At 44.6% G+C, this 12,770-nt stretch overlaps 1 protein-coding gene across 2 annotated transcripts in view; it reads right to left on the bottom strand.

Moving 5' to 3' along the window:
- WNT7B (Wnt family member 7B) overlaps positions 1–12,770 on the bottom strand; it is a 116,532-nt gene that overhangs the window by 34,158 nt on the left and 69,604 nt on the right. For both annotated transcript variants that reach the window (XM_088129073.1, XM_088129012.1), the window contains exon 2: positions 2,967–3,193. In XM_088129073.1, the coding sequence (XP_087985199.1) occupies positions 2,967–3,193 (227 nt within the window). The remainder of the gene's footprint in view (positions 1–2,966; positions 3,194–12,770) is intronic.

Below are 12,770 nucleotides of genomic sequence, written 5' to 3'. Positions count from 1 at the left end.
TAGAGACCCCATCCTCCTCAGATTTGGGCTAAACTTCCTGAACTTGTACTTGCCCTTGATCCTCTGAATTTTATCTGCCCTGCAAAACCAGCTTAACTATGTCTGTGGGTCTTCTGGCCATGCTACAGTGTTTTACACATGAAAGGGATGGGGCTTCAATTGCCCAGTTCAGCCTCCATCTTGAGTTTCTTGACCCCCCACCACTGCTCCCCCCTCCCCAGATGCCTCTGAGGTTTATATTGCTATTTTTGTGGATTTACAATGCATTTTATTGCTTGCTTTTCTAACGTGCTTTGTTTTACTTTAATTTGAGCATCACTCTGAATCTATACGATTGCACGCTTGTGTGAAAATGTAAGACGACATGGTTAAATATGCATGAACATTGTTGATTCCAGTGTCCCAAAAAACTATTAAATGCTTTCTCATTTATCCCATTTGAAGCAGAGGACGGAGTGTGACTTCTGACCCCATCAGGTTTGGAGAATAGTTTTGAGCAGACCCAAACTGATGGCAATGCCCAGATGACCTGTTGTTTCTTGTGTCTGATTTACCACCACAACCTGCAAGTATCATCACGTGGGTGTTCTATTATTCCAGGTGTCCTTGCCCTGACAAAAAGGTGTTGACAGCTATTGTATACTGATGATGTAGGCCTTGTTTCTTCCCTAATTGTACATCTGGTGCTGTTTCAATCAGGGAAGAAACAATACCCTAATTAAGGAACTGTCAAGGAAGAAACCGCACCCCAGCCAAGACTGGCAGGGCAAGCCGCTATAGATAAGGAGCCAACAGACCCCACCTTCTCCTGCACTGATGACTTACCTAGCATGGTGACAAGATGTCTGGAGGAAAACAACCAAGCTCAGAGAACAACAAGAACCCAACAGTTCAACCCTGAGCTACATCAGTTCTCTACTTTTAAGATTATTCTACACAGGCAGGGATGCCCACGAAGGTGTTGGTGCTCAAGAAAGTCAAGATGCAGCTGCAACCGTGTAATCAAGCCCTGCCCCCCCTTTTTTACATGTATCACACATACATCACACATAAGAGGGGGCAAGGGTGGCCACCGATCTTAACTCTTCAGGTCCTCTCCCACAAGCACCCCTGTACATAGGCAGCAATAAATTTTATGGAAAGGTTAAAGAGCGGATTCAAGAGGAGTGACTTTTATCCATTTTTCAAATATCTTTACATTCTGAAATGAGATGCAGCAATATGCTTGTCCCTATTCTAGATTAAATAATATGTTAAAGTATTGAATTAATTTTATGTTAATATTATATACATATTTTCTCCCCCCCCCCTTAAGCTTTGGTTTATTTTAATCACCTTGCCGACAAAGATCCGCATAGTCAAAGCTATGGTTTTTCCAGTAGTAACGTATGGCTGTGAGAGCTGGACCATAAAGAAGGCTGAGCGCCGAAGAATTGATGCCTTCAAACTGTGGTGCTGGAGAAGACGCTTGAGAGTCCCCTGGACTGCTAGGAGGTCAAACCAGTCAATCTTAAAGGAAATCAACCCTGATTGCTCATTGGAAGGATCGATAATGAAGCTCAAGCTCAGATACTTTGGTCACCTAATGCGAAGAGAGATCTCTTTGGAGAAGACCCTGATGCTGGGAAAGATTGAAGGCAAAAGGAGAAGAGGACAGCAGAGGATGAGATGGTTAGATAGCATCACCGAAGCAATGAGCATGAAACTGAGCAAACTCAGGGAGGCAGTGAAGGACAGGAAGGCCTGGCATAATACGGTTCATGGGGTCACGAAGAGTTGGACATGACTTAACAACAACAACAATAGTTGCATTTGTGCATTTGTTATATTTCACCAATACTTTTTAAAAAATGGAGAGAGGGTTCCATTTTGAGCATTTAAGCGTGCTATTTTTGTAATTACATCTTTCGTTGTTCTGCTACAGAATGCTAATTGTGGAGAATTAAAAGACAGGGTTTTGCAATGGCTTATCGTAAAGAAGATGGGAAGATAAGGACGATGACCTTTGGCTGCTGAGATATGAGATGGTCACATCTAAGAACTTTGTTCAGAGGTAATTCATGGACATCAATCCCTAGTTTTGTAAAACTGAACTAACCAAGCATGCATGTGTTGTACTGAATCCAGAAATCAGCTCTACTTATATGTGAGGCAGGACTGGAGATTTACTTTTGGTTCTTCTCCTGAGGTTGTCTCACCCTCATCTTCAGAGGTGTCAACAGGGAATGGTAATGATGGCGGCTTTTTAATGTGTTGGACGTGCGCATAAAAAATAGGCAGAGCTTTGGTCGCACCATTGCAGCTGCCATTTTGATTTTGATTTTTTTTTTTTGGACACACCTTGTGGACACCCCTTTTCGCTTCCCATGAGCCTGGCTGTCTGTGAATGAGTCATAATGTCTGCTGAGTGGTTGCTTGCCACTATGGGCTCAAATCATGCAACAAAAGCGGTTAGCAGGCTCTTTGAGCAGCTGCCTAGGCAGGAAGAGTCGGGGGGGGGGTGTCACACATTGCAGAAACCCCAGCAGGAGCAGAGACAACCCCAAGGCCACATGAGGACGCTCTAATGCCCAATGAGGGTTTAACTCATATGCACAGTCAGCCCTCTAAAATGAACCACAGAAGTTGATGGATTCACCGATTTCGTTAGAGCTAATCTAAGTGTGAATAAGTCTGGATGTGACTCGTAGCATTACTTCTACAATTAACACTTCTCAAAGTTCCTACCAAAAAAATCCACCTTCAGGATTGCATGTAATAAAAAAAAGAGGAGGAGGAGGAGGAGAAAGTGAAGGAGAAGGAGAAGAGAGAGAGAGAGAGAGAAAGGAGGAGGAGGAGGAAGGAGAGGTAGAGGAGGAATAATACTGTGTTGTAATTTTTAAAAAAGGAACTACTGTGGGAAGACAGGCAGAAGACAAAATTGCACCAGTTCTCTGTACAGAGCATGACATTGCCAAGTCCCTTACCTACTCGAAGCTCTTGACCGAAGACGGTCTTCTCCCCCAGGGCTGAGCAGTTCCACCTGCCATATCGGAACTGGTACTGACATTCGTTGATTCCCATCTGGGCCCCTTCTCCAATAACTATGATGGCATCAGGGCGGCTCTGGCAAATTGCTCGTTGCCGTGGGGCCAAGCCTGGGATCTTGTTGCAGATTATATTTGCTCCCAAAGCCACCACCGATGACAACGCTCTGAAGAAAAGCAGAAAAGCAGCATTAGAACTAATGGAAACCATTAATTCTATTTCCTTGATAGAGCAGCTGGCTGGACAAGACAATTGTCTACAGTGAAAGGAAAAGGGCTGGAAGATGGCTCCTATAATTATGCTCACTTATCTCAACCTCTTTGGTCTGGCAGTTGGGCTGGAAACCTTGTGTGACTTTCGGTAATGCCTGATTTCCTTGGACCAGAGTTACCATGTGTACCATCTGCCTTACAAAATGTTGGCACTTGCAGACTCTGTTGGCCATCAAACTAGGAAGTGAGGAGATGCGAGAAACAGATATTCAAATTTGATTTGGATTTTTGGAAATCTTCGTAGCTGAAATTCACGTTGAGTGTAGAGGGGCTTGGCTCAGCCTGGCTGCAGAACGCAGGACGACTACAGTTCGTCCCTTCTAATTTTAAACCACAGCATAAAAAAGCAGGGAATGACTTTATTTGACCAACATTCATGCTCATTATTATAAACATGAAGTGGTGAATGATTAATAGGAGCTTGTAAGCATAAATTTCAGAGTCAGATTTTTCAGACCTGGAAAATGGTTTGGAGCAGTCCAGAAAAGCATCTCAAATGTTTAGTCAAAGAAGCATTTTTCAGTAATTGTAACAGACACTTTATAATTTTCATTAAAACCTTTGCATACTGTGGTACATTGTCTCAGGCATGAACGAATCCAAAACTGCATTCAAATTCTTGGCTCCCAGTGGGATCTCTCCTCAGTTCATTTACCTTCAATTTATAAGGCTGTGGGTCTGAATCCCACAATACTCTTGGCACAGAGGAAGCTAATTCTTGGAAACAAGATGCTTGGCTAGCACGACTCTTGTGCTGATCAAGCAAGGCTGCAGTTTGGCTCTTTGGGGTGAAACAGACTTCTCTGTCATCCTAGCAAGGACTTGACTCAGAAAAAAACACTGTGCCTGACAGGGTTGAGGGAAGGAGAAGCAGGGGGGACAACAGACGTGGTGGGTGAACACCATCAAGAAGATTATGGGAATGTCCAAGGAAGAGTTAGTTTGTCACCAGGAGAGTCAAGATACCGTCCCAAGAGGTTAAGCCTCAAGACTCAGGATTTTGCTGCAGGCTAAGGAGAGGTGAAACCTCCAGTCCTGAGAAATATCTGAGATGGATCCCTGCTGAAGTGACAGTAGATTTAGAATCAGGTAGGCAACGCCAACCCTCCTTGAAAAGGTGAAATAGACAGAAGGATTATCGCTATGCTGGGAGTTTTATTTTCATCAGGCAGATAGAGAGCTCTGGAAGAACTTGTTTCGTGGTGACTATCTTTTGGTTTCATAACAGAATGTCTCCAAACCCTAAGAACCGTAGGCTCTTACACCCCTCTCCCACCCAGCCTCCCAACTTCTAAAGCACATCCAGTTCTCCTCTTCCTGCATAATTTCAGTGATTAGCGAAGAATAAATGTTGTGACTTCTTTATGCAAGCAGATCAAATGCCAAAGCATCATAGCTCTGTACAAACCTTAACTGCGCTGCCTTTCTTAGTGACGAACATAATGCAAACATAATATTTGCTGATTAACTCTCTTAATAAGAAACGCCAGCGGAGAACGCTTCAAGATGGCTCATGTACAAAGCCGCGATGGAATGCAGCGATTCAGGCAAGGCATGGCCTTGAACGAGCTGCTGGAGGAAAGGCAGCTATCAATTAGAACAGAACTTGCTGTGTACAGCAAGTATCTGAAGCACGTCCAGGATCCTCAGAACGCAAGCAACAGGCTTCAGGTACAAATTCTTCCACCCACTCTCCATGGAACAGTCAGGTCCCTACTCTTAGACAATGCCCCTGGTTCAGATCATGTCTCCAGGCACAATGCAAGAGCTGCTTTTGACTTCTAATGTCCTTGGTGTCCTAGGAGCAAGGACAGAACTGCCTGGTTAAGTAGCAGCTTATAGAGTGAGGTCTTAGCTGATCTCCAGAAGCTTAAGCAAGGTCAGATATGGCTCGAGTTTTCAGGGGAAACTTGTAAACTTACACCAGGAAGAATCAGGACTATAGCCTGACCAAGAAGTCACAGCTCAGGAAATAAGTTGTGGCAAACCACTCCCATATCGTTGCCAAGAAAGCAACATAGACATCTCCCTGAAATCACCAGGACCTGCATGGACTCCAAGAAGGATTTCCTGATCCAGTCTTAGCACCGTCTGCCTACCTGCTTAAGTCACCAATCACTTACTCAACATTGACACTGGATTGATGGTTTTCTAACCTTTTAATTCCTTTAAAAAGAAAAAAGAATTACTACTTGGGGTTGGAGAGAGAGAGAGAAGTGTTCTGCCCTTAACAGAGGATAACAGTCCAGATCTACTCTGTGCCAGACAAGCCATAATTCAATGTTGTCCAGGTAACCTTGTCTTAGAATATAAAACAATTGGATCATATCCAGAGAAACACTGGGTAGTCTTCAAGGGCAGCCCTATGTTCAATGCATTGCAGAGGTCAATCTGACAAGTGATGATAGCATGAGTAATGATCACCAAGGCCTCCTACACCAGGTCAGACCACAACTGGTGTGCCAGTCAAACCCAGAAAAAGTCTCCCTTAGGAACACTTAGACACACACCACCAATTTGTCTGTAACAGACAGGAGATGCCGCATCCCTTACATAAAACATGTGAAAGGTAAACAGCAGATGGAAGGTTCCCGTGCCAAGAATTTCCAGTTCATGCCTCTACATGTCTGTATATACATTTCTCCCATTACCCACTTTGTGCTCCCAACAGGGAATATTGGCTTATATGTTGTTACCCACAACAAGCCATTAAAAGGGTCAAGATCTGCCCAAAGCAGGCAATTTTTCTATAGGAAATACTCAATACACCTGTAGATAGTGGGAAGAATTATTTTATTGGCCAAGGGTACAATAAAATTTTAAAACTTCAAGAGAAAAGTAAAAGTATGTAGGTAGAGATGCACCGTCCTCCCACTTCCTTCTTTGTTAGCCTTATCAGCACTCTCTCACCTGCTTTGTGATTCTTCAGATAGTTTCCTAACCAAGAAGTTGTTCACTCTCCTTTCTGGTACAGTCACCACTGGGCAGCATATCTAAGCTAAAGTCCCATCAGTTTTGGCCAATGAATCAAGCCCAGATGTTTGGGGCCTGGGGTAAGATGGATGAATATCAACGTGTGGAGACAGATATCATGACCCAGGCCACATCTGACATCAGGATGCAAGTATGAAAGGCTGGAGATTGCGGTGATACAATGTTGTCAGTTTTTACAATTCATTGTGGTTTGCAGCAGACACGTATGGAATTTAAGGAGGAGGAGGAGGAGGAGGGGAGATAGCAGCATAACGTGATAATCACATACATTTTCCTCAGAGTGACAATCACAAATATAAAATTTATCAAGTCAGATCAATCCAGTAATAACAGGCTACCCTTGTATAGGAAGGGATGATAGCTTCATAATATGGGGACCACATTCTTTACATGCAGGAATTCTTGGGTTCAACCTTGAGAGCACATTTGATCAGCAGGATCTCAGGATCTCAGGTTGGGATACTGGAGAAGATCACCACCCACAACTTCAAAGGTTGCTGGAGTGGAATTCTGGCTTGACGACCCCAGAACTTGAGCTGTGGCTGACATGCGGTCCGTTTTGTGGTCACTGAGCCAGAATATTGATGCATCCTTTCAGCAGATGCACGGAACGGATTTTTGAGGGATTACTTAAAAAATGGCTTCTTTTCTCTGTCTATTTGCCTATCAGAAAGCTTCAATCACTGTTGGCAAGGAATGCGTACCAGGCCTAGATGGAAGGGAGTTAGCCATGCACAGATCCCATTAACAGAACACTCAAATCCCTTGACGCAGCTTTAAAAACCTCTCCTACAATGGCTGATTAAGATAACAACAACACTGTATAATGGAATCTTTGTGCGAAAGGGCTGCCACGCATTTTGCAGCGATACTTTGACACATCTGAAACACAATCTCACTACGGGATGGTTTATTTAATTAAGAATTCCTAAGTAAATGTTTCTGAGCAGCTATACATTACTGAAAGTTGGCAGAAATACCTTTGGCACTTGATTTCATCTGCATGTATGCTGATGTTCTCAATGCTGTTCTCCACTTTAGTCTTCAAACAATTCATTGTTAGCTGAAGTAATGATGAAAAAGTGCTGGGGTGGGGTGGTTCCAGTGAGGGGCATCTGTGGGGATGTAAAAAAAGTCAAGATGGCAGGTGTGACCCTGTGGCTGAACCCTGCTCCGTCGTTTGCATGTGTCGTGGCTTCGATCATGGTTACCATCTTGACATTTTTTAATCCCCTCCCTCAGGGATATCCCTGGCTCCAGTTTTGGCCCTGACTCTGCACTCAGTGTGCAAGCTCTGGAAACTGGAAAGGTTCCCCCCAGTCAAAGAAGGATACAAGGCAGACCCCAGAAACTTGGGGGATTGGATCAGAAAGACCAACATGCAGAATGAGCTGAAGGTCATGAGAAATATCCAGAACAACCACCTCAGACACTTGTAGGACTTTTTCAGGAGAAGGGGGCCACCGTTATGATATAGGATGAGATTTCAATGTCTCTCACGGTAGGGAGAGTCACAATACTGTACACTTAGTTGCTCAGTGTCCTACTCCATGACAAAAAAGCAGCCCTTAGTGGTCTCAAGAATGCATTAATATATATTTTTGCCACACCATCTGTTCCTTAAATTTGGCAGCTTCCCATGTTTTTCCAGAAAACAATCCCACATGCAGAAGATGGAAAACCAAATCAGTCCATTGGTTCATCTCGCCCAACCTTTCCAGCTAAGCTGGAACACGTAGCTGACTTTAGCTGATCAGAAAAGCTAACGAGGGTCAGTCACGCTTAGTGCTTGAATGGGTGACAGCCAAAAGATTTCAGAGATGTACGGTAAACTGGGGAATAACCCCAAAATGAGAGCCAGCCTTTGAAGAAGACAATGCCAAACCACTTCTGTACAGTTGCCAAGAAAACTACACCGATGTGTAGAGTGGTTGCCTACCCTACGGCACAGTGTCCCTCAAGAAGTTAGATTAGCTGCCTCTCTTTAGCCTTTCAGATGTCTTCTAAAGTGGAGCACTTTCAGAAGAACTTTGTGGACAGTAGAGATGACACCGCCTTGATTTCCGTCTTCCATATTATGAGGTTTTTGCACTTCAGGTTGCCTAGTTATATTTCCACCACTGTGGATGTCTGGATGTGCATTAGGATGTTTTGACATGTATTTGGCAGTGCGTTAGGCTCTGCCAGCAGGCCTTGCAGGGTATGAGAGGGAGAGCTGTCCAGAGAGAGAGGGAGGGCATCAAACTCTGCAAGACGATCGAAGCCGCCCAGGTTCAACTCCTGGGGGTGAGCGCTTCCATGTCGCTTTTTTAGGAGAGCTACATGAATAAATTCTACATTGCCTGGAGCGCCTTTGATGGGTGGGCGGCCATATCATTAAATCAATAAACAAACAAATAATTAAACTGTTTGCCACTGCCTTCTCGTGGAATGTTTTTTCAGTTTCCCAGTCTAGCCTACAGCCCTGCAAGAACATTGGAAAGTAGGATCTGGATAACTGCAGAGCAAGATCATTTGACTAGTCCTGACAAAAACAATATTGCGATGGGCACTAACGGTGGGGGGAAGCACAAAGGCCTCAGAGGTGGGGTAATAAGACGCAGCAGGTGGGACAAAAGCATATAGGTAAGGCCGGGGGTTGGCAAGGGGAGGGTGTCCCCATCTTGGGGAGATGATTTTGTTTGTTTGTTTTTAAAACGGTGTTATGTCTATTTTAGGGTATGCAGTAGTTTTAATTGCTGATTTGGGGCAATTCTATGACTGGAATTTGGTAGTGTGATTGGAGAGGGTGGGCGGGTGGGGGACACAGAAAAGAGAGGTTTTGGAGCATAAAAGCTTAAAAATAACACTTCTGAAAGAAGACACACGCATTCCTTGAGTTTGGTCCAGATTTAGCTGTTATTTTAGAAGTTCACTGGGGGAACCTACTTCCATTCACCTCTTGGACATCCCCTTGTCTGCTGGCCAACCCCATCTCAGCATCCACAAATTTCTGGGCAATATTTTCAAGGAAATAGAAAGAATTGGCCTCCTCCATCAACCATTTGAACATTTTGGGTCAACAGCCAATCCTGTGCTTTTAAAAGTTGGACTTCAAGGTGTAACAGACAAAACAGTGCCTTCTTTAAAGTGGTGCTTGCTCTGTTCAGTTCTTAGAAATGTGCTGTAAATAATAGCAATAATAATAATAATATTTCTTTAAAAAATGCTGCCTGAATAATTGGGGCCTCCTTTTTATTGAACAATGTCACGCAATAATAATAGTAATAACTTTTTTTTAAAAAAATTGCTGTCTGTTTAATCGAGGACCCATTTTCATTGAACAACGTCACTGATTAGTGTGTTACATTTTAAAACTGCTTAAAATTAAAATAAATCGGCATCAAGGAGGAGACTTAAGCATCCATCATCATAAAAAATTTGTTTTCAAAAAGTTTGACAGGATAAATCACGTCAAGGCGGAAAGTAGACACTGAGAGGCTAGAAGAATTCCCAGTGCCGGTAAAATTACTTTTCACAGAGCCCAACACATTTTGGAAGTATATTCCTTTCTCAAGAGTTCTCTAAAAGCATAAGGAAGGCAAAAGAAGGCACCCGTGATTCTGCAAAAACTTACAATATGCACACTGCACTATTTATAAAAATCAACAATTCTCTTGAGACATTCCCTAACTAATTCAACGGATGACAGCATGGCCATTCCATAGCAAATAATCAGAACAACGGTGCTCTTTCCAAGTGAACTTGTGCCATATGATAGAACATCAAGTTCCTTCACCAAAATCTTCTGCAGGGTGTGGTCAAAAAAGTTCAGAGGGTAGCCACCACAGTGTGATCAAAGCTCCTCCTGGTTTTTATGTGCATCGTGATCTTCTGGATCATGTGCTAAGAGATGCAGACCCCTGCTTTCATGAGACAGAAGGTAATGCACACCTAAATCACGCAACAAAGCAAATTGGCTGGAATCATTATTTTCCTGCACGGCTGTCACCCACCGCTACATTTCCAGAGACTCCAAATCTAATTTAAGCAACACCTCCAAGGGCTAGATTTGGAGAAAACTCCTCACAGACTGTCCCCGGTTCTATCAATGTGTACTTAGGTTTTGGTTCTAGGCCTGAATGACCTAAGGATGCTCCAGAAACTGCGCTTGTATTTCCTGAGATAATCTCGTTCAACAAAGCTCATCTGAGTCTTGAAGTTGTTGGTGAAACTGGCAAGAGCAGACCCCACCATCTTTCACGCTGTTTTGTCTGAAGACAACAGGTCCACCCACATGAGTCAAAGTGCCCTGCTTGGTGCCAAAAAGTGCTCTTTTGGGAAAGACAGGCGTGGACCGTTGTCCCGACATGCACCCCACAGCAACCCACCAGTTCCAAACTGACTTTGTAGTTTGTTTCTGAATGCGTTCACCCACAAAAATCTTCAGAAGTCAACATTACATGTTACCCATTATGGAATTTGTTCATAACTTTGAAGGAGCAGGGTTTGGGAAACAATTTTAGAGTCCGGAATATACAATTTGACACACAAGAATGGAGCTGTGGTGTATAGGGAATCTACTGCCTCAGACAAAGCAGTAAGCCTGTTCTAAGGAGCAATCTTTGGAGACGAAGGGTGAAAAAACATTGCTTCTTATGGAAGCTTTGTATTTTTTCTCCTGAAAAACTAACCCTTACGGAGTGACCTCATCTTTGAAATGCAATCCATCTTTCTACGAATGCTCCCCTAAGAAGACGAAGGAAGAACTTTCAGCACCAGATTCTACATGAAATGCAGAAAGTGCCTGGACATTCAGGACAGACCTAACCACAGGACAGAAAGCAACGTCCATAAAAACATGTTTGCTTCGTAATGCTTTTGCTGCATCGGATTTCCCATCTTTAGAGAAGCACTTCTTAATCTGGTCTCTCCCGGCTGATTCTCCTCCACAATGCCTCTTTCTTCAGAGGGTTTTGAACCTCTGCCACCATACTGACTCCAGACTGGTGGTGGGAGCAGGAGGGTCCTCACGGGGTCAAAAAGGTCAGGATGGCGGCTGCAACTTTGCAGTTGTGATGCGTGTAAAAAGAGGAAGGGCTTGGATGACACAGCTGCAACCACCAACGTGACTTTTTTTACATCCTCCCCACAGATGCCCCTGTTTGGGAGAGATTCAGTGCAAGTGATAGAAGGGCGAAGCACCCCTCTTCCTTTTCCACCAAGCCATTCACCCAGCAAATGCATTCTCTGTCTTATTGCAAAGCAGTAAACAGGAGGCGGCTATAATACTACCGTACACCACCCCAAAGCCAGAGACAGAGCTAGACTTCCCTTTTTGAGGTTGGAGAGGGGACTGTTTTCTCCTCCCAACATCTCCACCAGCTTCACCAGCTGGTTCTGTCTGAAGTGATGGAACTCCACTCTTGCAAACGCACAGAAGGAGATACGGCAGGAGGCCGATGGGTAGGAATTTGGGGTGTCCAGAGCTCTTATGCGCTCTGTCCAAAGGGAAAAATAAAGGGAAGGAAACGTCAGAGCATCACTGCACTCTTTCTTCACTTTCGAGCGCTCCAGTGGAGCACTTCTCCACCACTGAGTGAGCAGCTTCTGACTCTCAGAGCCTCAGGAGCCCCCCTCTTTTCTTCTCAAAGCAGCAGCAAGCCGTGGCTCTGGGTCCTTCCCTGTTCACGGAGCTGCCAGGGACCCATCTGCGGCAAGGAACTCCTTCCCTTCCCCGATTCAGAACAACAGACGGAGAGACGGGAGGAGAGAGGGTGCCCTCCCAGCAACACGTCTTTCTCCCTGCAGCCGGTTAATGCAGCTCGTCATCCTGCTGCAGGAAAACAAACACAAGTGAGAAAATTGTGGTTGACAAGAATAGAATCCCTGGCCGGAGCCTCTGCCCCACCCGAGCTTGGCAGAGATCTTGAGCTGCCTGAACAACTGCCAGCCCCTCAGGCTTCCACCTGCTTATGGTACATGTTAGGACATCCCAGGATCATCACATTAAGCACAACCGTCTCCTGCAAGGGCCATGCCTTTCCCTAACGCGCCCAGAAGGAGTCTTGCGGCAAGGAGGCGGCCTCTTCCTGAAAGCAATTCTGCTTCCATGGGATTACCCTAAAAACCAGCCTTTTGGGAAGAATGCACCGCTACGACCTTTTTCCACATCTGGAAAGAAAGCAGCTCCAGGTAGAGGGGGGCTTTGGCAGGGGGGCTTCTTTTAATGCAAGAAAAGCAAGGGGTTAAAATCTCCTGTGGGTTGAACTTGATTTTTGCAGACTCCGTTGATGCTGCCATGTAGTTCTCTTGGCAACGAGATGGAAATGGCTTGATGAAGTCTTTCGTGGGACCTTTTTGAACTTCTCAAAGTAGCCTCCAGCCCAGGGTTTCCTGAAGTCTCCCCTCCAAGTACCAACCAGTTCTAACCCTGCTGAGCTTTTTGACTTGCATATTAACTGGTTTGGGACGTTCATGGGCGCTGCACCCACTTCT

The sequence above is a fragment of the Python bivittatus genome, unplaced genomic scaffold (assembly GCF_059951505.1).
Source record: "Python bivittatus isolate LINGU-HERP-01145 unplaced genomic scaffold, Pbiv_v1 ctg000010_np1212, whole genome shotgun sequence".
Classification (NCBI taxonomy): Eukaryota; Metazoa; Chordata; class Lepidosauria; order Squamata; family Pythonidae; genus Python; species Python bivittatus.
Note: the sequence above shows the minus strand (reverse complement) of the source record. Positions and strands in the feature narration are given on the sequence as shown.